This window comes from Tupaia chinensis, unplaced genomic scaffold (assembly GCF_000334495.1).
Source record: "Tupaia chinensis unplaced genomic scaffold, TupChi_1.0 Scaffold000478_3, whole genome shotgun sequence".
Classification (NCBI taxonomy): Eukaryota; Metazoa; Chordata; class Mammalia; order Scandentia; family Tupaiidae; genus Tupaia; species Tupaia belangeri.
The window spans coordinates 8,358,766-8,384,016 of NW_006159990.1; the positions used below are offsets into that span (position 1 = coordinate 8,358,766).

At 42.6% G+C, this 25,251-nt stretch overlaps 1 protein-coding gene and 1 long non-coding RNA gene across 3 annotated transcripts in view; one reads left to right on the forward strand and one right to left on the reverse strand.

Moving 5' to 3' along the window:
* MDN1 (midasin AAA ATPase 1) overlaps positions 1 to 25,251 on the forward strand; it is a 188,372-nt gene that overhangs the window by 145,896 nt on the left and 17,225 nt on the right. Inside the window, 17 exon segments of the mRNA XM_006156121.3 lie at positions 677 to 800; positions 2,095 to 2,200; positions 2,951 to 3,066; positions 3,962 to 4,447; positions 4,731 to 4,957; positions 5,513 to 5,665; positions 5,835 to 6,004; positions 6,620 to 6,781; positions 8,892 to 9,029; positions 14,212 to 14,353; positions 15,587 to 15,762; positions 16,358 to 16,510; positions 17,781 to 17,928; positions 20,860 to 21,179; positions 21,491 to 21,649; positions 22,876 to 22,977; positions 23,694 to 23,901. Of these exon segments, the coding sequence (XP_006156183.1) occupies positions 677 to 800; positions 2,095 to 2,200; positions 2,951 to 3,066; positions 3,962 to 4,447; positions 4,731 to 4,957; positions 5,513 to 5,665; positions 5,835 to 6,004; positions 6,620 to 6,781; positions 8,892 to 9,029; positions 14,212 to 14,353; positions 15,587 to 15,762; positions 16,358 to 16,510; positions 17,781 to 17,928; positions 20,860 to 21,179; positions 21,491 to 21,649; positions 22,876 to 22,977; positions 23,694 to 23,901 (3,090 nt within the window).
* Positions 1 to 25,251, reverse strand: part of LOC114009181 (uncharacterized) — a 33,502-nt gene that overhangs the window by 5,153 nt on the left and 3,098 nt on the right. Inside the window, exons 1-2 of one of the 2 annotated variants that reach the window (XR_003550641.1) lie at positions 17,814 to 17,876; positions 16,145 to 16,278 (exon numbers count right to left, since the gene is read on the reverse strand). This is a non-coding gene — a long non-coding RNA (uncharacterized LOC114009181). Of the gene's footprint in view, positions 1 to 16,144; positions 16,279 to 17,813; positions 17,877 to 25,251 lie in introns of those variants that run through there. The other variant, XR_003550640.1, reaches the window with a different exon arrangement.

Consider the following 25,251-nt stretch of genomic DNA (forward strand, 5'->3'; position numbering starts at 1 on the left):
CACTATAGGGTGCCGTGTGCTTGCCAGAAAGACAGAGAGAGACAGAGAGATAGAAAGTGAGAAATCACCCCCCCCGGGGGGGGGGATGGCCACACCACAATCCCTTCTCCTCCATTCTCCTCTTGGGATCTTGGGCACACACGCCTGGCGTGAGTTTAAGCCACCGGGTCCGGGACTCGAACTGCGGTTGACTACATGGGAATCCAGTGACATCCCAACAATAACTTTTAGGGAAGAAAAAAACATGGGTGATTTGGGAGGAAATTCTAGAGACATACGATCCAGATTTTGAAATGCCATTCTAAGAGTTTTAGTCACCTGTAGGGAGGTGCTGTGGTGACCAATCATGATTTCTAAATATTATCAGTTTTGTAATGAACTGTCTTAGAATTAGTGTTTTTTATTTCCATCACCATATGTTGACAGCACTCATCCTTCCAACATAGCATAGTGCTGCTTAGACTTTAATGAACGTAGGAATCACCTGGGGAGCTTGCTGACGTGCAGACACAGATCTTGTTTTAGCTGGTGTGGGCCAGGGCCCTAGAGTCTGCATTTCTGGCAGGTTCCCAAGTGATGCTATTCAGAGGACTTTGCTTTGACTAGCAGGGTAAAGGGGAGTGTACTCATTCTTGCCTGAGTTTCTTTGCTCAGATGCACACTGTTTATTCCCTAGGTTTGTCATACCGCAAAGGCCTTGCCTGGGCTCGTTCAAAAAATCCTCAAGAGATGCTTCATCTTCACCCGTTAGACCTCCGGAGCGCGTTGTCCATAGTCAGCACTCAGGAGGCTGATTCTAGGTTTGTTGCTTTTTAAGTTACAAGTAGAGCATGCGCAGTAAGCCTTCGTGTTCTCATTGCCAGAAAGGGGATGGAAGTACCTCCTGGCAGAATTGTAAAGATTCATGAAAGATACATTTATAGAAACTGGCACATGGTGACCATCCAGTCAGTGTTCATTTTCTTCTTCCCTTTTCTTCCCTTTCTCTCTTGCATTTACCTCTCCTTCCATTCCTTTTTTTTCTTTCCTTTGATTTTCCTGAGGTCTGCTCATTTGATTTCCATGTACAGGTGGAAATCTGTGAGAGCATGGCTACATTTTTAGCTGCCTTATATGTCCACATACCTAGTAAGTTCTGATTCCTTATTGAGTTGGAGAGGCCATGAACTTTGGCAGAAGAGCTACCTCTGTGTTAATATCCATGGCAGAGGGGTTTGTTTGTTTGTTTCTTTTTTTGGGGGGAGACGTTTTTGCTACAGGGCATGTATGCTCGCCAGAGAGACAGAAAGCAAGAAATCACTCCCCAGGGGGGATGGCCATGCCACAATCTCTTCTTCTCCATTCTTCTCTGAGGATCTTGGGCACGCACACATACATGCCCGGTGTGAGTTTAAGCCACCGGGTCCAGGACTTGAATCATGGTCGACTACATGAGAGTCCAGCAACATAGCCATTACACTAACTGCTGGTCCCAGAGGGGTTTGTATCTGATGATTTGTATGAGCTGGGTATAGTACACGGTGTGGTTTTTGCTCAGTGACCCTCCCAGGGCGCTAAATTTGAATTCAGCATAACATTGTACAAAGGGAACATTTATATAAGCATTCTGGATTTTCAGTTTTTTAGTAACATCTGTCAGGGGGGCTCACATTCCCATTTGGCTATAACTGAATAGCTCTCCCACCTTTTGACAGGATTCCTGTTTTTAAGTTTACTTTGGTCCTCACCAGTCATTGTGAATCATTTTATTCTTGGCTGTCTTTAATCATTTATGCTTTCTTCCTACCCCTGGTGGTATCAGAATTTATGAACCCTAGCTTCCACTGTCAAGATAGTTATAAAGATTTCACTGAGGAAACCATATTGTCATCATAATTTATATCCTCCAGCATAATTTATTATATATGCTTCCAGTGCTAAGTACACAATACATCATGTGTATAAAGGACTGATGAGTGCCAGAGAGAATCAGTCCTCGTTGAAATGAACACTTAAGACTGGTGGCTTTTGTTTGTGGCCAGATAAATCAGTTTCTGAGTCTTCAGGATCTGGGGTGGAAGACTGTGGTTCTCATCATGTTGATTTCTTTTCTAGGCTGCTTACAGAAATCTCATCTTCGTGGGATGGGTGCCAGAAGTACTTTTATCGCTCTCTTGCACGGCATGCTAGGCTTAATGCAGCCCTAGCAAGTCCCGCCAAGGTAGGATGATAGACCATGAGAACTGCAGGGACCCAAGGGAAACTCCTGTTCATCCCAGGGCAGCATTCTCAGACCTTGTCAAGTTGTAACACCCGGTTACTGGAAATGATGGAGCTTTTTGTGGAATATTACTACACTTAAAATATAAATCAGTGTAATTTTATGCTGAGTCAGAGACCATCCTATAATAAGTTCTGTTATGGACACCTGCCAGCAGAACCAAATCTGTAAGAATAATTATGGAAGGGGGCCAGCAGGTGGTGTGGTGGTTAAGGGTGCTGGACTCCCACATGGCCGACCGTGGTTTGAGTCCCAGACCTGGCCTGGTGGCTTGCTTTCTCACTTTCTGTGTGTGTGTGTCTGAATAAATAGATAAAATAAAGTTCAATAAAATAATTCAATTACTTTAAAAAAAAAAAGAATAATTATGGAAGACAAACTTCAAATTGAGAATTCTCTCTTCCAATCTTTTTTTCTCTTTGTGACTTGAGGGAAGACCACTGTATCTATTTTTGGTGCTAACCCTAGTTCCTGTTGATGGACTATCAATGCTTTGTGAAATCCTAATCTGAGAACCAGTGCTCAGAAAGATGAATGCATGGCCTCTAGTATGCAGCACCTCTAAAGCTTTTGTAAGCTAGGAACTCTTCCCCAGGAGAGACTATTCTATGAAACAGCTTCCTAGGGAGCCTCGATGGGTGGTGGTTTCCAGCCATGCCTTCAATGTGCTTTTCCTTCTCCCTCTGCCAGGAGATGGGCATAGGCAACGTGGAGCGATGTAGAGGGTTCTCGGCCCATTTGATGAAGATGCTCATCTGTCAGCGGCGCTCCCTGACCACGCTCACTGAGCAGTGGATTATCCTCAGGTATCAGTTGATTGGTCGAGTTTATGGCCTACCCTAGGAAGAACTGTACAAGTCAGCTCAGACTTGCTGCCTGTGGTGACAGGACTAAGACTTGCTCTTGGTGTGAAATGAATTTGAGGCCCAAGGAAGCATGTGGGTTTCTCCTGCTCTTCCTCTTACTTCTGGTGATAAGCCTGAGTCCTCCCTCTTTCCCCAGTGCTTTGGCCATACCTTGGGGAGGATAAGGTCTAAGGAATGTGTTCAGGGCTAAGTTTGCAAAAACTGTCATGAGTGAACTACACCAGGGTAGGAATGAAGACATTTGTTGCTGAAAGTCTGTGTGGGCTATAGAAATAGTTGTGTTCATAGAACTGGGCATCCCAGTCTCTGGCACAGATCATATTTGAGTTTGATGCTCTTAGGCTTTGAGGATCCCAAAGTGGCAATTTACTGAGCTGTACATGGATGTTCCTCAGTGGAAACATGTAATTAGAAGATGAGGCTAGTTAGGAAGGCTTCCATCATCTGCTGAGTGTGTTCTTGGCTAAGAGACAGTATTTCCAGACTATTCATTTTGAATTCAGCGAATTTTGACTCCATTCATTAGGGTTTATGTAGCACCGTGCAGTACAGTTACTAGATGATAATAGTTTAGATCACTGTAGCGTGTGCTTGTATTGGATGTGAAAAGGTGCTAAGGGTCAGGTAATAAGCAGTGAATTTTGATACCTTCCCTGAAATGCTGAGGATGTATTTGGAGAAGCATTTTGACAGACTGTTTACCTTTCTGGGAGAGCCTTCCTTCTTGATTACGTGAAAGAGGTCATGCTTGTTCAGAAACAGACATAAATTAGTGAAAAACTACATGTTGACATGGTAAGATGCCATTGTTTTCTGTGTGGATTTCTCTGCGTAGGAACCTCCTCAGCTGCGTGCAGGAGATACACAGCAGACTGACGGGGCCCCTGGTCTACCCCGTGGCCTTTCCCCCTCAGGACGGCATGCAGCAGTGGACAGAGCGGCTGCAGCACCTGGCCATGCAGAGCCAAATCCTGCTCCAGCAGCTCTCCTGGCTCCTCCAGTGCTGCCCCAGTGCGGGGCTGGCTTCAGGCCATGGCAGTGCCCAGGTGGATGGTCAGCCTTCTGCCACCCACCCAGAAGGAACAGAACTCACCAAGGGACAGCTTTCTGGAGCACTGTTGGACCTCCTTCCCTCCGATCTGAGCTACCCATCCCCAGTACCTGAAAGTCAGCTGCCCTCTGTTTGCCGGATGCGGAAAGAGGGTCAGCTTTGGCAACAGTCAACTATGAAATTAACAGAGATGCTGGAGACCACTAAAACAGTGAAAGCCGAAGTTGACAAAATCAGACAGCAGTCTTGCGAGACTCTCTTTCATTCTTGGTGAGTGCGTCTGTGTCTTTATCCTTCTCTGTGTACTTGGGTGTTTAATCAGGAGATAAAATTGTGAAAAGAATTATTCTGCAGCTGTTATTTGGTGGACCTTCATAGCACAGTGTGGCATATGTGTAGCTGTAAACCTTAAGTAACAGTGCATTTTGTCCTGCTCACATTTTAGTGGTTGGAGGGAGGTGTGTGTGTGTGTGTGTGTGTGAGAGAGAGAGAGAGAGAGAGAGAGAGAGAGAGAGAGCCCCTTCTTTTCACCATTCTGGCATTTCTGTTGCAGGAAAGATTTTGAAGTTTGCTCTTCTGGGCTGAGTTGCCTGCTCCAGATGTCAGCTCATTTGCAAGGCCTAGAGTCCTTGTTCCTTCTTCCAGGGATGGAGGTTGAGCAAACAGACTCACAAATGGCATTAGTTGAAAGCCTGGAATATGTAAGAACAGAAATCACTAAAGCCATGGATGACTTTACTACCTGGAAGACACATCTGCTCACTGCAAGCAGCCAAGAAGGTAAGGACTGCTGTTCAGTAAGGGAGGAAAAGTCTAGCTTTGAAGTGTTGTGCAGATTTAAGTCTGTATTACCCAGACACAATGTTTTGTTCTAGAGGTACCTGTCCAGCCTTCTAAGGGAGAGGAGCATGGTTCTGAACTGTCTGCGCCTCATTTGTTCGAGTGCCTTGCATTTGGACTGTGGTCATGTCACATACTTCATAGCACACATGGTGCAGTAGGCAGCACAGATTCTCTCGTCTGCTATAATTTCCTCTTAGACTGGGAAAGCTTAGGGCTGATATTTGGACTAAGTTGGTATACATACCATCTTAACTGTATTCATACTTGCACATTCTTTTAGCAAAACTGTTTTAATATAAGACAATAAGCTTGTAGGTTTATCTAGGAAAGGGATTTGTGTTACTGTGTAGCCAGCACAGCTCCACACAATAGCTTACCCATAGTAGGCACTTAACAGGTAGTCCTTGGTTAAAATAACAGAGAATATTGTTAATGATTTCCAGAGGCATCCGAGCAAGTTTTTTCTTTGTTTTGCATGACATGACTTACTAGGAAACCAAATATTGGATGAAAGGTTTGTGGAAGACTTTTCAGAGCAAATAGAAACGGCCGTCCGAGCCATCCTCTGTGCCGTTCAGAACTTAACAGGCAGAAACAGTGAGAAACCAGAGAATACTGACCAGACAAGACCTCCAGACAAGGAAGGTATGTCCAAAATCAGGCAAAGATTAGTGTTAAGCTTGATTTATTTTCTCCTTTGATGACATATTTCTGTGGCCAATTAAGGGTAGATATTAGGAATAGATTGCATGAATAGAGATGATAGTATTTATTTTTGGTTATTCACCGTGGTGTTGTCTTCTGTGAACAAAAGAGGCAGCAGACTTTGAGAGACTGCAACCGGGACATCTAACAAAACTCTTAGAGGATGACTTTTGGGCCGACGTGAGCACTTTGCATGTGCAAAAAATTATTTCCACCATCTCGGAGCTGCTGGAAAGGCTGAAATCGTATGGTGAGGATGGCACAGCAGCAAAGCACACGGTAATCACCTGTTCTTTACATGCTCTTGGCTCTTCAGATTGGGCTGAGCAGAGGTGTAATGGGCTTCATCTTGCTCCTTGTGAATGGTCCCAGAGCAGACCTCAGTGCCCATCACCTAAGAATCTCAGCTGTTTATAGTAAACTCTATGGCCAGACTTTGCAGAGCGAGGCCTAATGCCCATCGTCTACAAACTCCATTCCCGCTGTAAACCAGTAGAGTAAGACATTGTAGTCTCCATAGGAAGGCAAGGAACAACTGATTTATTAGGATATTCTCTATTGCATTGCCTGTAGGGTCAACTTTGATTTCCCAATAGAATTTATTTATAAATATTTCATTTCTAAGAACAACCTTGTTAACTAAATGAGACTTCAGTTAATTGGCAATTTAAAAGTGCCCTTCGTGAGGGTTTGTGTGAATCAGGAAGCAATCTGAGTGAGTTGGTTTGGAGTAGGGGCATAAAAACATGAACAGCTTCCTGTTGGTGATATCAGTACATTCACAATATCATGTAGCTGTCGCTACTACCTAGTTCCAGACATTTTTCTCACCTCTTGGGCACCTGGAACCCATTAAACAGTGTGAACAGGCCTTGTGGTTTGTTATGCCCCCAGTTCTTCAGCCAGTCTTGTTGCTTGCTGGTGCGCCTGGTGCCTGTGCTCTCCAGCTACGCGGACCTCATCTTCTTCTTCCTGACCATGTCTTTGGCAACTCACCGTAGCACCGCAAAGCTGCTCTCTGTACTTGCTCAGCTCTTTACAGAGCTTGCCCAGAAGGTAAGAACTATTCACATGGAGCACTGGGGGAGGGAACAGGAACACAGACATTCTATATCCGATAGTGTTTGGTTTGACGGACTTTCATTCTGGACATCACCAATGGTAGGAAGTGATTTGTTCTTCTGTGAATTCTTTAAAGCTTTGTCTGGCCCCCTTTTAATAAATCTGTTTACACTAAAGTCTTAGAACCTGCACACCCCACACCACTGAGTTCCCTGGTCCCCAAAGGCTGCTGCTTTCTAACTAACACACCCTTCTGTTCCCCATCTCCAACTGAAATCTTCAGATAACTTGAGCTAGACTTCTGCGAGACATCTTAAAGACTACTTACTATGTTTCCTTTGAGTTATTTATATAACTATTAAATTATAATAGGGCTTTCAGTATTCAGAGGAAGAATTTTCTTCAATAGGAAAGTCCTTTGTCTATTTAGCCAGGTACCCACTGGCTTGAACACTAAGCTTGTAGACCCTGGCCTTGTAATTTAGGGACAGTAAAATCTAATAGACCCTACAGGTGTGCCAGGTCCAGTTGTAGAGGTATTGTTGCATTCTGAGTGAGTCACGTAACCTCTCCGAGCTGCAATTTCCTTACTTGTAAAATGTGATCTGCCTACTCTCCTTAGTATTTTTTGTGATGCTGTCCTTCAATCGAATATTTAAGTCTTTTTTTTTCTCTCCCTCAGTAGTCTTAAGATTTTCTCTATATCTCTACAATACAGATGAGATTCACTTAAAAGATACGAGATTGCAAACTGAAGATGGGGGTCTGGGCTTCTCATAAACATGTAAGAGTTCTTAGTTCTGAGTCTGAAATGGGAAAAGGATAAGAAGTGGGAGACATACCTCAGATGTAAAGGTCAAATGTGTGTGTCGAGTAATAAGTAAATGAACGGCTCTCGGGTTTGTCTCCTGGGACGAGCCAGTCTTACGTCCCGTCATCGTGTATGCAGAGACGATGTGTGCAGTGGACAGTGGCAGGATAGTGAGTGTCTAGAAGGGCGCCTTAAGGAGGGGGTCAGCCTTATTTGCCCATTGGTATGGTCACTCTCGTCTGATAGGCTCGAGAATGACTTCGGATCGTTAGGCTCATGTGTCTTTTTGGGGTGAGGGCACGGGGACTCTGATAGCATGCTGGGAGCTCAGTGACTATCCCAGGCATGTGTCCTGAGAAGGGCATCTGAGTCTCCTTCCTGTGTGGTCTCATTCTTCTGCCTACAACTAAACACATCTCTTAGTAGAATATGGCTCAGTGGAAAAACTAAGTTAGCCAAAACGTATTGTCCATTGGACTTGTCGAGAATGCATAGGAAAGTAAGTATGTCTTTATTTTTTTTAAGTATCAAGATTATATCCACACCTTTTCTAAGTTTTGTGTAAGGGAACTTGAAAGCAGGTTACACACAGTGCTAAGATAATAGGTCTGGATTGCAATGAGCACATTGGAATGTACAGAAAGCTGATTCTGTGTAATCAAGTCACAATCAGTGTTCAGTGGTTTTGAATCCGAATTCCTTGTTAATTGGCAGCTTACTTTTTAGTACATTCTTTTCTTTAGATTGCCAGATATCTTGATAACATGTATTTCTTTTATAAAATTGAAATCTCTGATAAAAAGCCACTAGTTTCTGCTACTGCTTTCTCTATTCTGTCCTATGAGCTGTAGTGTTATTGTTTTCAGACTTTATTTTGATATGAAACACAGTTTTGTTAAAACATCATGACTGTTACTGTGCCTGTGTTCCTCTTTGTAGAGTTCATTTCTGCCCTTGCTCAATGATGTGTTTGCTCTTAGATACCATCCTTCTAATAAAGTTCATCCAGAGCTGTGACTAGCAGAGTGACAGATTACCACGTGCCAGAGGCTTTTCCAAAGTCAAGACCTCATATACTAAATATGATTTCAAGCTATGAACCACAGAGTAATTGTTACTACCAAGAAGGAAAAGAATGTCAGTGATCTACTCTACCTCCAACAGATTTAAGATACTGAGCTAGGAAAAGAATTAAGCATTTGTTTAAAATTTTACCGCTGTGCCAGGACTGGAAATCCTTTCTTAAATTGCTCTTGTGCTTAACTTCCAACTCCATCTTTTTTTTCCCCCAAGGGATTTTGCTTGCCCAAAGAATTTATGGAAGACTCAGCAGGAGAGGGAGCAACTGAGTTCCATGACTATGAGGGAGGTGGAATTGGAGAAGGTGAGGGCATGAAGGATGTGAGTGACCAGATAGAAAATGAAGAACAGGTATGGTCTTTATTTCATGTGTGAAATAGAAATATTTTACAGATGCTAACACCCTTTCTTCTTTCTTTTCCATATGTAAATCACACAGATCAGTTTTATTGGGTTAATGGTTTTTGAACTGATTTATGGAGCCCTAGGAATTTTCACACTTGGGCACTGGGTAGAAACAAGAAGTTTAAAAACCATAGGAAGGGGGACAGGCAGATGTCATAATGGTTACATCGCTGGACTCCCATGTAGTCAACTGAGGTTTGGGTCCTGGATCTGATGGCTTAAAACTCATACCAGGCACGTGTGCATGCGTGCCCAAGCTCCCACCCAAGAGGAGAGTGGAGGAGAAGGGATTGCGGTGTGGCTGTCTTCCCAAGGGCTGGTTTTTTACTTTCTGTCTCTATGGTGAGTGCACTCGACCTATAACAATCTCTTTAAAACAAACAAACATGAAAAGGAACTTCACAACTCAGTCATTGGCTATGGCTGTAATCTTGGAGGGAATGATATTTACAACTTTTTCTCTGAATGGGGAGGCATTTACCAAAGATTTTCTATAGGGTATTTTTAAGGGTAGAATACCATTGACAAAGGACACATGTGTTCTCCAAAAGAAACCATCCTCCAGTGGGGCACTGTCACACTGTCATCCTTTTTCCTCCATTTTTCTATTCCGTCAGGATTTGGGGCACATGCACACACATTTCTGGTATGTTTTTCAAGCTGTCAAATCTCGGATTTGATCTGCAGTCAGCCACATGAGATACACTTCCCTATGTACAGTGTTCAACCTTACCTGGCCTAAGCTTGGCTATTTTAAGTGATATTTGCATTACACAATAATGCCAAAGTTTTTTATTAAACAGTTTTGGCATATGTCTCTAAGACACATTTAAATTTTTTATCTATATCCTTTTTTGGTTAGAATCAAGAATGCTTTTGAACTGAGATGCCAGATGCCATGGACTAAGATTGTTGGATTACTCTTTAAAATGCTTATCTCATTTAGGGTGATTATTTTAGGTATGGTTGCAACTATTTTAAAAAAAAAAAATGAAGGAACAAATCAATTCAAACTTCTCTTCCTTGCAAATAAAACTGGATGGAAATATAAAACCAAAAGAGTAATGCTAGTGTTTATGTGCTAGAGCTCTGTCTAATCATTTGTTGCTATAATTAATTTGGGTTTTCTCTATTTCTCAAATTTAACACAATCAGAATTTACTACTTTCCTAATGGAAAATAAAGTAAAAAATGATAGAATCCTGGGGCCAGCAGGTGGTGTGGTGGTTGAAGCACTGGACTCTTACAAGGCCCACCATGGTTCTAGTCCTGAACCTGGTGGCTTCCTTTCTCACTTTCCCTCTCTCTCTCTCTGGTGATCATATAAGCTCTATAGCAAATTTAAAGATAATAATAAATTTTAAAAATAATTATTTTTAAAACATACTGTCATTTTCTAGCATGAAAATCAGAATACTTAGGTTTTTTTTTTTTAAAGATAGAATCCTCAGGGACCAGCAGTTAGCGTAATGGCTATGTCGCTGGACTCCCATGTAGTCAACCGCGGTTCAAGTCCCAGACCCGGTGGCTTAAACTCACGCCGGGCGCGTGTGCGTGCGTGCCCAAGATCCCGAGAGGAGAATGGAGGAGAAGGGATTGTGGTGTGGCCATACCCCTGGGGGTGATTTCTCGCTTTCCAAGCTACCAGAATGATTTGGTCCACTGCTAAAATTTAAATTCTGTACATTCCTTTTTTTTTCTTTTGGAGAGGTTTTTACTACAGGGTGCATGTGCTCACCAGGAAGACAGAGACAGAAAGCAAGAAATCACTACCACCACCACCACCACCACCCCCAAGGAGGATGGCCATGCCGCAATCCCTTCTCCTCCATTCTCTTCTTGGGATCTTGGGCACACATGCACACGCATCCGGTGTGAGTTTAAGCCACCAGGTCCAGGACTCAAACCGCGGTCAACTACATGGGAGTCTAGCGACACAGCCATTACGCCAACTGCTGGTCTGTAAATTCTGTATATTCTTTGACCCAATAATTTCATGTTTTCTTATGGAAATGTTAGGAAGGGTCAAATATAAATAGGTATGTGAGGATATATGTCTGGCTATATAGGATGTTCACTACACAATTATAAAATGGTAAAATTGTGAAACTGTCCAAAGAATTAGGAGGGAAAATTTTAAAAGATCAGATACATTTGTATGTGTCAACATAAAAGTATACCTACTTATATATTTTAAGTTTAAAAAAAAGCAGATTGTATAACAATCTTAATGCATCATCCCTTTTTTGTTTAAAAAGATGTTGAGGGAACCAGCAGTTAGTGTAATGGCTATGTCGCTGGACTCCCACGTAGTCGACCGCGATTCGCGTTCCGGACCCGGTGGCTTAAAACTCACGCCGGGCGTGTGTGCGTGCGTGCCCAAGATCCCGAGAGGAGAATGGAGGAGAAGGGATTGCGGTGTGGCCATCCCCCCTGGGGGGTGATTTCTCGCTTTCTGTCTCTCTGTCTCTCTCTGTCTGTCTGGCGAGCACATGCGCCCTATAGCAGAAAAAAAAAAGGAACCTCTCCAAAAAAAAAGATGTTGAAAGGCATGTATTGATACATAACGTTTATATTACTAAGTATGTGTTGCCTTATTCATGTATAAAAGTCACATCCACACAAGCATGTCACTGGTGGTAATTTCTTTGGAAGTTTTGGAGAATAGTGCAATGAGAAATTTGCTGATTTGTTTGCAATTATTTTAATGAGACACTCAAATTTTCTTATTTATTTTTAATGTCCAAAGAGTACATGTACTTCTCATAGAGAGAAGAGGGATGGAGAAAGCCCCTCCTAAAGGGGGTGGTTATGCTGTAATACTCTCTTCCACTTTTCCATTTTGTTAGGATTTTGATTTGGTCCACTGCTAAAATTTAAATTCTGTACATTCCTTTTTTTTTCTTTTGGAGAGGTTTTTACTACAGGGTGCATGTGCTCACCAGGAAGACAGAGACAGAAAGCAAGAAATCACTACCACCACCACCACCACCACCCCCAAGGAGGATGGCCATGCCGCAATCCCTTCTCCTCCATTCTCTTCTTGGGATCTTGGGCACACATGCACACGCATCCGGTGTGAGTTTAAGCCACCAGGTCCAGGACTCAAACCGCGGTCAACTACATGGGAGTCTAGCGACACAGCCATTACGCCAACTGCTGGTCTGTAAATTCTGTATATTCTTTGACCCAATAATTTCATGTTTTCTTATGGAAATGTTAGGAAGGGTCAAATATAAATAGGTATGTGAGGATATATGTCTGGCTATATAGGATGTTCACTACACAATTATAAAATGGTAAAATTGTGAAACTGTCCAAAGAATTAGGAGGGAAAATTTTAAAAGATCAGATACATTTGTATGTGTCAACATAAAAGTATACCTACTTATATATTTTAAGTTTAAAAAAAAGCAGATTGTATAACAATCTTAATGCATCATCCCTTTTTTGTTTAAAAAGATGTTGAGGGAACCAGCAGTTAGTGTAATGGCTATGTCGCTGGACTCCCACGTAGTCGACCGCGATTCGCGTTCCGGACCCGGTGGCTTAAAACTCACGCCGGGCGTGTGTGCGTGCGTGCCCAAGATCCCGAGAGGAGAATGGAGGAGAAGGGATTGCGGTGTGGCCATCCCCCCTGGGGGGTGATTTCTCGCTTTCTGTCTCTCTGTCTCTCTCTGTCTGTCTGGCGAGCACATGCGCCCTATAGCAGAAAAAAAAAAGGAACCTCTCCAAAAAAAAAGATGTTGAAAGGCATGTATTGATACATAACGTTTATATTACTAAGTATGTGTTGCCTTATTCATGTATAAAAGTCACATCCACACAAGCATGTCACTGGTGGTAATTTCTTTGGAAGTTTTGGAGAATAGTGCAATGAGAAATTTGCTGATTTGTTTGCAATTATTTTAATGAGACACTCAAATTTTCTTATTTATTTTTAATGTCCAAAGAGTACATGTACTTCTCATAGAGAGAAGAGGGATGGAGAAAGCCCCTCCTAAAGGGGGTGGTTATGCTGTAATACTCTCTTCCACTTTTCCATTTTGTTAGGATTTGGGTCATGCATACACAGGTACAGGCAGTGTTTTTCAGGCTCTGGGGCTGAGACTTGAACTTTGGTTGGCCACGTGGGATCTAGTGCCATTAACCACTAGGCTATATGGGCTGGTCCAAACATTTTTATTACTTTTGTATTAAAAAATGGTGGTTAAGGGTGCTGGACTCCCACATGGCCGACCAAGGCTCAAGCCCCAGACCTGGTGGCTTGTTTTTTCACTTCCTTTCTCTCTCCTTCTCTGATTAAATTAAAATAAATAAATAAAGTTAATAAAATAATTATTTTAAGAAAAAGAGATCAACCAAAATGACAGAGATAGACTTATGAATCCTTTTGCCTCAAATACTACATACATTTTATGGGGTTACATAAATTAAGGAAAAGTGAATACCATTACATAGGGGTGCTGTCTCTCAGAGCGCAAAGCAACAAAAATCGATATGAATGATTTGGATGATATTGGGTTCCCAAAAAAGTCACTTATGACAACCAAATATAATGAGATTGATGATAAATCTTTTTTTATCCTACAAAAGATGAAGCATTCTTTTTTTTTTTTTTTTTTTTTTTTTAAAGGGGGGGGGCCCCCGCAACTCGCCAGACAGACAGAGAGAGACACAGAGACAGAAAGCGAGAAATCACCTCCCAGGGGGGATGGTCACGCCGCAATCCCTTCTCCATTCGGGATCTTGGGCACGCACGCACGCGCGCCCGGTGTGAGTCGACTACGTGGGAGTCCAGCAACATGGCCGGTACACTAACTGCTGGTTCCCAATATGAAGCATTCTTTTAAAGTATTTCTGAAATTTATTTTTATAATTCCTATGAAGAAAATTGAACAGAAATCCATATTCTCTGATCATAAATACAATAATGTGGAAATTAACTCCAGAAATGCAAAACAAATTTTTTATAAATTACTGCATGTGACTATCTCTGTTGGTTCTTTTCCCTCTACCAGAGATTTTTTTTTTTTAAACCATTAACCTGGAATTTATATTCTAGAGCTGAAATAAACATTAGTAAATTTATCATTCATTATGTTTTTTCTAATGCTTTTTTATGAAGGTGGAAGATACATTTCAGAAGGGTCAAGAAAAGCATGAAGAAAATCCTGACTCAAAATCAGAAATTAAGGGCGAGGATAATGCCATTGAAATGTCAGAAGACTTTGATGGGAAAATGCATGATGGCGAGCTTGAAGAACAAGGTTGGAGAATATCTGGCATTCATGGTTTTGCAAACATAAATCTAGGAAATTATATGTACTCAGTAGGAGCCCATTATCTTCTGTTGACCCAAGTTGGTGTTCTGCGTAATTGCAGATGAATACCTCACCAGCTGCATGGGCCATCCCAGCTCCATTGAGGCACAAGTTTGTAGTCTGTTCTGGAGATTCTTCTTTGAATACACCAAGGTGTTGACTGACACTCTGGCTGCCTCAGGCACTAGATGCAGTGGCTCGGTAGCCTTCTAAAGGGAGGCCCTGAAGAGCCAGGAGGTGATACCTGACACAGCATGGCTCTCAGGCAAAGCAAACTCTGAGTAGATTTTAAAATAATGTTTTTCTCTAGTTAGAGAATAAGTAGATTGCTATAGACAACATAAAACAAAAATGTAGGGAAGAAGTAGGTTTTCCTGAGTTCCACTCTGCAAACCACTAAATTAATTTTGATACATTTCTTGCCATTTATTACATATTTACACACACCACATGCAGTTCTGTAGTTTGCTTTCTTCCTTTAACATCTTACGAACATTACCCTTGTCATCAAAAGTTATTTGAGGCTATGATTTCTTTCAGAATGTTGTCATTGTCATCTGTTCGTACCATAATTCAGCTCTTGACCTCAATTTCTATTCAAAGCTTAATTTGATATAAAATACCTTATTCCAGGGTGCCTTATCCTAAGAAAATCCTGCCGAAATGAAACCCAACCTCAGAGTCAAAAAGACTTAAGAAGCATAAGGTTATAATCTTTGGCTACATAGCTTCTGAGCAAAGACAGACAAGAAAATTCCTATTAATTGATCTAGACCTGATTTTAGACGTTGGATAAAAAAATCAAAGTAGTATACTAGGGGGAAGGACCCTGGAAATCACCTAGTCTAACTCAGTTATTTCCCACATACAAAACCTAAAGCCCAGTGCGGTAGCTGAGTCTCTAATAGCACCAGAACCAGGCATCTTTACAGCTGTTCCACCGTTCTTCTTCCAGTCTGTTTACACTTTACAGACTTCCGCATTCCTCCACACACTTTGCCAGACACCAAAAGATTACTTTAATAGATCTAAAGACATCTGCCCAAAGGGTGTTCTGAGGAACAGGCTGTAAATCCCAGGCAGGGGCTTGTCACGGAGTGGGTCCATGCCTGTCTTACACACACAGGGCTGGGGCAGTGTGGGGATCTGCCTAACTAAGTTCAGTGCCTTCCCTTTCAGAAGAGGATGATGAGAAATCAGATAGTGAGGGCGGAGACCTGGATAAACAGATGGGCGATCTCAATGGTGAGGAAGCTGACAAACTAGATGAGAGGCTTTGGGGTGATGACGATGATGAGGAAGATGAGGAGGAAGAAGACAGTAAAACTGAAGAAACAGGACCAGGAATGGATGAGGTAATTAAAAGATCCCCCCCCACCCCCATCCCTATGTGCCTAGACTGAGAGGAGGTAATCTTCCTAACCACCTAACACTCTTGTCATTTACTAGTCTTCCTTTTCTGTATTTGTTTTTCTTCTCTTTGTTCCATCTCTCTTTTCTTTTTTATTTGCAATCTCATTGATTGTATTTAGAACTAAAAGAGTAGCCTGACCTGAGTCATCCCATGTGCTATATAGGAGAGGAGTTAAGAAGACTCAGTGCAAATGATCAGTATCAGTTCTCTGATTGGCCACTGGAATTCTCCAGCTCCCAGCTTGGGAGAACTCCAGTGCTGGGGGTCTACTGCAGCAGCACAGAGTGGTACCCCTCATCACACCTACCTCACTGATCACACACCTGTGATTGCTGCTGCTACCTGGTGGCCCATGACTGTTCTCTCCAGGTCCACGGATGGCACTGTTTCAGCTGGATACTTCCAAGGGATCAGCCCAACAGGCAGAAGTTACGAGGGCCTAAGAGCTTCGTCATTGCTGGATGAAGAAACAACCCGTGTGAAAACAGTATCTTGGATTAAGTGTGATTTTGTGTTTTTTATTCCTCTGACATTAGGAAGATTCTGAACTTGTTGCTAAAGATGATAACTTGGATGCTGGGAATTCAAACAAAGATAAAAACCAACAACATAAGGAGGAAGAAAAGGAAGAAACAGAAATTAATGATGGTGGACAAGGCCAAGAAAAAATTAATGAACAAATAGATGAGGTAATGAGGATTTGAAACTGATCCCACCCCGCCTGACTTCAGGCCAGGGCCACTGCACTGCATAGTTAGGATGTCTCAGGACATTTCCCCCTCATTCAGAGATTCCTCTTCCATTGGTGCATTAAGAAAAATGTGCAGCAGAGACTCTTTTTTTAAAAAACTTTTTCTTAATATTTTTTATTCATTCTTGTTCTTTTTTTTTTTTTTTTTAAGTTCACTATAGTGCATATGTGCTCACCAGGGAAGGTGAAAAAACAAGCCACCAGGTCCAAGATGCGAACCATGGTTGGCCATGTAGAAGTCCAGCCCTGCAGGACTTCTTAATGACCACACCACCTGCAGGCTTGGCAAAGCGTCTGAAGGCATAAAATATCTGGCATGATTATCATGCGGTAGTCTGCATGCCATGTGGGCTCATCCTATAGTTTGGAAGTTAAATAACCTGTGATCCTTCTCTGTATTTCTTGTTAAAAATTTCTTTGAGAATTGAGTAACATAATACCTCTTACGTCGAAAATCTGCACAGAAAGTAAAGCTTGAAATTCCAATATGAATATAAGAATATTATTATTAAAATAAAAATATTATCAAAATGTTTATGTGCACAGGTAATTTTATGGAAGAGACATTGCAGTTTTTTTTTTAAACAGAGATTTTTGCTATAGGGCACATGTGCTCATCAGAGAGACAGAAAGTGAGAAATCACACCCCCTGGGGGTGAGAGGAATGGCCACACCACAATTTCTCCTCTCCCATTGTCCTCTCAGAATTTTGGGGACACACACACATACACGTGCCCAGCGTGAGTTTTAAGCCACCGGGTCCAGGACTCGATCTGCTGTTGACTACATGTGAGTCCAGTGACATAACCACTACGCCATGTGCTGGTCCCAAGACATTGCATTTTTTCAGCATAATACAAATACTTAGAACTAATTTAGTGTGAATTAGTTTTATTGTTGTTGTTGTTGTTGTTATTTGAATTACCAGAGGGTATGCGCATTTGCCGGGGGGTTTAGGGGGGGGAAGTACCCCGCAGTGGGACATGGTCATGCCAGAATCCCTTCTTATCCGTTTCTCCATCCTGATGGGATTTTGGCATGCACACACATACCTGCTATTTTCTAAGCCACCAGGACCAGGATTCGAACCACAGGCAGCTGAAATAAATAGAATCCAACTCCCTTAACTAGTAGATTATGAGGCTAGCACAGTGAATTATATCTTTCAAAATTTTTATTTTTTCTCTATTCTTACCACTGTTCTAAAGAGGGAATATGATGAAAATGAGGTAGACCCCTACCATGGCAATCAGGAGAAGCTGCCGGAACCTGAGGCCTTGGACCTTCCAGATGACTTGAACCTTGACATGGAGAACAAGAGTGGTGATGAGGACACAGACAATGAAGATGGAGAAGGTATGTCTTTTAGAAACCTAAATAACGCACTGAAAACGAGCAATAACTAATTTCTCTACATAATGAGCCCAGTGCTATAGCCAGGCCATAAATCTCTCTTGAGGAAATGATTTGCTTTTCCTTTGTTGTGTTTCTTGTGTGGGTAGACTTACAAGCAGAGAAAGGTACTGGCACCTCTCACTCTTGCTCCACTTCCTATGCTCTCTGGGCACTACTGTGTTCTGTGGTGTTCTACCACTCATAGCTCAGTCTCGCCACTGCCGTTAAAATGTATCCCATCTCCCAGGTTTAGGCAAAGAAACATCCTGCGTTCAGGCTGTCAGGAACCCAGTATGGATTTTTAGAGAAGTGATGGGTTCGGTTATTGTGTATTTATTCTGAAATACGAAGTCATTATAATGGGTAACGAGACTGAATAATCAGTCCCAAAAGGAATCAGTTACACGTGACAGTAACCTAGTGTCTCTCACCCATTTTTCCATCTGGTGCCTCTGTGAGGGAGTGCTGTCTCTTATAGAGCATTGTGTAGTGCCTTGTCATGAGGTCCTGTTCATGCTAGTTAACGAGTCGGAAGGATACGAGCTCGCCCCACTTGGTTTGATGAATCAGCTGTACACTTAGAAATTAGTAGGGAACAAAAACATATTAGGAAAAAAAAATGAGGTACTATTCATGTAAAAATTTAATTTAGGATATGACTTCGACTTAAAACCAGCAACCAAGCAAGCATAAAATTTGGACAGCTGGGGCCAGCAAATGGTGTAGTGGTTATGTTGCTGGACTCCCACATGTCTGACCACAGTTCAAGTCTCAGACCCAGTGGCTTAAAACTCATGCTGGGCACGTGTGCATGTGTGCCCAGGATCCTGGGAAGAGAATGGAGGAGAAGGGATTGTGGCATGGCCAGCCCCCTTGGAGGGGGGGGGGTGATTTCTCATTTATCCTCATTGTCTCTGTCTCTCTAAGGCCTAAGGCAAAATCTTCTTTTAAAAAATATTTAGAAAAACTAAAAATGCACTGAATATAGTAAGCTCCGTACCTTAAAAAATTCAGATTTTGGGTTATTGGGTATATGAACTGCAAAGTAATTACTGGGGCCAGCAGATGGCATAGTGGTTATGTTACTGAACTCCCTCATGGCTGACTGCAGTTTGAGTCCCATACCTGGCAGCTTGAAAATCACGCCAGGTATGTGTGTGTGTGTGTGTGTGTGTGTGTGTGTGTGTGTGTGTGCGCGCGCGCGCGCACACACACACGCCTGAGATCCCAAGAGAAGAATGGGAAAAAAGGGATTACTGTCTGGCCATTCCCCCTGGTGGGGATTTCTCAATGTCTCTGTCTCTTTTCGGTAAGTGCATGTATTTTGTGGCAAAAACCTCTTTGCTAATAAATGATTTCTGAAGTGCCCAAAGTATAGAAAAGCTCATTTAATAAATAAAATGTTGGGACTGGTGGACAGCGTAATGGCCTTGCTGGACTCCCACATAGTTGACCGTGGTTCAAGTTTGGGGCTGGCAGGTAGTGTGGTTAAGGGCATTGGACTCCCACATGGCCGACCGCAGTTTGAGTTCCAGACCCAGTGACTTACTTTCTCACTTTCCATCTCTTGCTCAGTACCTCTCTGGTCAAATTGGAAAGAAGGAAAAGAGGGAGGAAAGAAAGAACATGCCATGTGCATGCATGCCCAAAATTCCCAGAGGAGAATGGAGGAGAAGGGATTACAGCATGGCCATCCCTCTGGGAGTGATTTCTCACTTTCTGTCTCTGTCCCTCTGGTGAGCACACACACCTGATAGCAAACATCCCTCTAATATATATGTGTGTGTGCGTGGGTGTATACATAGATACATATAAAATAAACAAATGTTTTTAAATACGATTGTTTCCTTTTGAATGTGAGTTGTATTTTGATAAAGAATCACATCCACCAATTATTCGCAATGATAATTGAGCATTAAACTGTTATTTTCTATTTGGTCTAAATTTTTCCAATAGTTAGATGGGTTTTGGTTTATGGAATTTTTTAGCCCATTACTACTTCTTCGTCTTTTTTTTTTTTTTCTTAGTAAAATGCACTGTTGAAATGACTTTATTAATATGTAAAATATGAGGTGGGTTTAGAACTGGGTGGGCAGGTTTTTTCTACAAATCATTTTTCACCAGGTTCCTAAACATTTTAACTTAAAAAAAAAAAAAAGCAAGTCCTTCATTCCTTGACCTGGTGGCACGTTCTGTTATGGTCACAATTCAGGCTGCTGGTGTGCTGTAGAAAGAGCATGAATGTCAGAGGACCTGCTGATCACATTGGTGATTAGACAACTCTTAAGCTCTCTTTAAGTGTGGGTAAGTTTTTTTTTTTTTTTTTGAGATAGGGCGTGTGCACTCGCCAGAAAGAGAAAGAGAGACAGAAAGTAAGAAATCACCCCCCAGGGGGGATGGCCACGCCACAATCCCTTCTCCTCCATTCTCCTCTCAGGATCTTGGGCACGCATGCACACGCACCCAACTTGAATTTAAGTCACCAGGTCCGGGACTCGAATTGCTGTCGACTACATGGCAATCCAGCGAAATAGCCATTATGCCAACTGCTGATCCTGGACAAGCTTTTTCTACAAAGTGTGAGATAATAAGTACCTTAGGCTTTGTAGGCCCTAAGCTCTTTTGATTGCAGATTCTTGGTTCTGTTGTGGTGTGATAGCAGCCATAGGCAGTCCAAAATGGATGGGGGTGCACTCACACATAAGCCAAAGAATGCAGCTGTTTCTAAAACTTTGTTTACACAAATGTAGAGGGCAAGATCTATTTGGCCTATGGACCATAGTTTGCCAATCTTGGTTTAGAGAATAATAAAACTCTTATAATTACCTCCAAGTTTAAGAAATCATGTAAGTTTAAAAAAATCTAATCCACCTCTTTGTGGTGTCTCTCTAGAAGAGAATCCTTTGGAAATAAAAGAAAAACCAATGGACACTGAAGAAGTAAGTCACGAAGGTGAGGACATAAATGAAGAGACAGAGGCTGACCAGAGTGAAGGTCAAGGTCCTCAGGACCCTGAGGAAGGCCCCAGTGAGGATGACAAGATGGAAGGGGAGGAGAAAGACACTGGTGCTGATGACCAAGACCAAGATACTACAGAACATCCTGAAGAAGACTCAGAGGAGCAGCCGCAGTCTCTGGAGGAAAAGGACAGGGAAGCCAGTGAGGAAGGTGAAGAGAATGGCATCCAGGTTGAGCCAGGTTTCCAGCCCCAGGTATTATGGGATGGCTGTTTTCTTTTTCTTTAATGTTAAAATGATGGTTACAAGAAAAGAGCACCTGCAGGCAGACTGGGGCAGTCGAGAGTTTGGGGTTGTGTGGAGGAGCACTAAACTTATTCTCCCTTGAATCTTTGAGGATACATCACCAGTTGGCACTGCCAGTGTCTTAAAATCAAAAAAAGGAATCTGGTTGATCCCTCCCTGCAGTCTTTCCTCTGAGAGGAGTGGAGAGCTTGCTGTGGAGGTCCTTCAACTTTTTTTCTTCACCCAGTTGTTTGATTCTGTGTTTGATTTCTCTGTGGAAGCAGGAAGAAGGGGAGAACTCGGACACAGAGGAGCAGGTCCCTGAGGCTACAGACAGGAAGGAGCATGCCTCATGTGGCCAGACCGGGGTGGAGAACGTGCAGAGCACGCAAGCTGTGGAACTGGCTGGGGCCGCACCTGAGAAGGAGCACGGGAAGGAGGTGATGGGCTTTGCTGCCGTAGCCGGCTGCCTCCCTTTTTCTGTGTGTGAAGAAACTACATTATGTTTAGTGGTTGTTGGCTTATAAATGTGATATTTTCTTTTTTGTTTCATTGTTGACTTGTAAAAAATTATCTATTTGAAAAAATGATCATATACCTATTTTTATATGCCTCTCAGGACAAACCCCAGAATATTTAGTACGGCCTGTATTTAAGTGATGAACTTGATAAGGAAAAGTTACTAGACTGGTAGTTCTCATTGGGAGAATCACGTTCATGTTGGGTTTCAGAAAGTTCCTATTGACCTAAGGGGAGGCTGAGCATGCAAAGCAAAGCAGTTTATTTGGGCCACATCTGAAGAATGCAGTGTGGTGCCACGGTTCAAGTTGCCCTAAATATGTTTTACTGATATTTTGAAGGCAGACATTATAAATGGGGAGGAAGATTACATCATTGTTGGTCAAAGGTTTACGCTGGCTGAAAGGCTGTGTAGCCGAGGGTCTTGTACAGCAGCAATTGGCTAAAAACTACAATAAGGGGGTCAGGATGACCTAATAGTCATCCAGGGTTGGTTTATTTAATCTTGAACAAAAGTATGGAAATGATCCTGAGTTACTATTGTATCTATAAACATTTTGAAGGTTACAGCGGATATATTTGACTGGGGACTTGTCTGTGTTCCTAACTCTGACTCATTTTAATAAGCCTTACATTTCTTTGGACTGACTTCCTCATTTCCAAGGTAGAATTAGACTTCATTCAGCAGTATGGCTCCTTTTCTTTGGTCATCACCAAGCTCCTAATCATTTTAATTTAAAAAACAAGCTCTGCATTCCTTGACCTGGTAGTGATGTTGGTAGTGACCTGGTTCTAATGTGGCCACGATTAGGCTGCTGGTGTGCTGTGGAGAGCATGAGTGTCAGAGGACCTGCTGGTCACGTTGGTGACTACACAACAACTCTTTAAGCCCATTTTTCTCACCAGTGACAGCAACCAGTTGTACTCCTATTACGCCACCACCACTATCTCTCAGCACCCATTAGGTGCTAAGAACTTTAATTACTTCTGCAAGTCCTCACAGTGGCTCCGTGAGATAGGTACTTGTTCTATTTTCACTTTGTATTTGAAGAAGGTTAAGTTTAAGTTAAATGACAACCTTAAGGGTGCACAGCTGGTGATCCCAATAACTTCCTCTATCTCATTCTTTTATGGCTTGATTTTGTAGGAACACGGGAGTGGAGCTGCAGATGCAAACCAGGCAGAAGGTCACGAATCCAACTTCATTGCCCGGTTGGCTTCCCAGAAACACACAAGAAAAAACACACAGGTTTTTATCATTCTACAGATAAACTTAGACGATGGTTGCACATAGAGAACGATGCTATAAACGTAGTGGTTCATAAAATGCCACATTCCTGGCCCTTGCTGTCCTGTCAGTCATGTGGCACTTTTACTGAACAGACCAGGACCATGGCTTTCCCAGTGGATTCTTGTGCTTAGGGCTCCTTCCCTGCACCTCACCCTATTCCTGCCATGGAACCCAGGGCTGGGGGCTGTGTGCTGCTGCCAAGCACCATCCCTTTTTATTCTTTGCTGTCCATAGACTTTTGCTCTTTAGAAATAAAATTTTTCTTTGTTTGTTTTTTAATAGGACATAATTCATGTGTATAGTACAAATTAGTGTATATTTTTAAAATCCCTTTAAAAGCCTACATCCCATCCTTGTCCTTAAGCTACCCAAAGTATCCTTCACTGCTACCAGTTTTTTCTTTCAGAGGTATTTTTCTGTATATGTGTCATGTGTGAATGTATATGTATGAGTTAGAGCGTGTATTTCTTTGCTTCCGGGTCTTTCAGATGTAAAATTATATTATACACATTGTTCTATATAAATATGTAGAAACCTCTGCCTTTTAACATCTGCATTGAATTCCATTTTTGTGTGGACATACCCTATTTACTTAACCTGCTCCTCAGGTGTAGACATTATGGTTATTTTGAGTCTTTATCATTACACTCAAGGCTCTGATGAATTTCCCACAGGGTTTTAAGAGGAAACCTGGGCAGGCTGACAATGAACGTTCCATGGGTGATCACAACGAGCGTGTGCATAAGAGGCTGAGGACTGTGGATACAGACAACCACACTGAGCAGGGGCCAGCCCAGCCGCAGACCCAGGCCCAGGTGGAAGATGCAGATGCATTTGAGCACATTAAACAGAGCAACGATGCATACGATGCACAGACATATGGTATGCCGCAGGGAGAGCTGCTGCTCTTCATCTCTGAGCTCTCTGTAAAAGCTTATGTTGTGGGAATTGTGTTTGTCGTGTGTTATTTTAGTTCATTTGTATTAAGTGGGGGAAAGGAATACCTTTTTTATTTTTTTTCTTTTTGAGAGGTTTTTGCTATAGGGTGCTTGCGCTCTCCAGAAAGAGAGACAGAAAGTGAGAAATCACCCCCAAAGGGGATGGCCATGCCGCAGTCCCTTCTCTTCCATTCTCTTCTCGGGATCGTGGGCGTACACGCGCCCGGTGAGTTTAAACCACCAGGTCTGGGACTTGAACTGTGGTCGACTACATGGGAATGGGAGTCCAGCGACATAGCCATTACTCCAACTGCTGGTCCCAGGAATAGCTTTTTAAAAAGATTTCGGTAGAGGGCACATGCACTTACCAGAGAACTTACCAGAGAGAGATGTGGGGGAGCACATCCCACCCCTCACCCTTTGTGGGAGATGGTCATGCGGCAGTTCCTTCTCCTTCATTTCTCCCTCGTTTTGGATTTTGGGCATGTACATACAATGTATTTTTCAAACTACCAGTTCCAGGACTCTCACATAATGGTCAGCTATGAGATTCAGGCTCTTTAACCACCATGCCATGGGCTGGCTCAAGAAATAGCTTTTCAAACTAATTTCTATCTAGTAAGAAATGTGCCTAAATACAATTCGTTTTTTGTACAAAAGTATCTAGCCAAGTATAGATGATCAGTGTTCTCAGGCTTAGTATAAGCCTGTTAAATATGATTGATAGCATTTATTCACATTAATTCACATTAAAACCCAGTGCTGGGAACCAGCAGTTAGCATAATGGCTATGTCGCTGGACTCGCACGTAGTCGACCGCGGTTCGCATCCCAGACCCGGTGGCTTAAAACTCACGCCAGGCGCATGTGTGTGCGTGCCCAAGATCCCGAGAGGAGAATGGAGAAGAAGGGATTGCGGTGTGACCATCCCCCCTGGGGGGTGATTTCTCGCTTTCTGTCTCTATGTCTCTCTCTCTCAGCCGAGCACACGTGCCCTATAGCGAAAATCTCTCCCCCCCCCAAAAGAACCAGTGCTGATCTCAGGGCTTCTTAGTACTGGACATTTCTTCACAGACATCTCTGGGTAGGTCCCTGCAATGGCAGGAGCTACAAAGTTGAAATATATATTTTCCCCACAAGTGGAAAGGGGATGGAAAAAATACCTCAGCACAGGAAGGTAGTCAGTCACTGGTCAGTCTGACCTCTTGGTTCTCTTGGTGGCTTTTCACTATTTGATTCCTAATGTATAAACTAGTGTTAATAATAGCTGCCGGGGGGGGGGGGGGCCGGGGTCC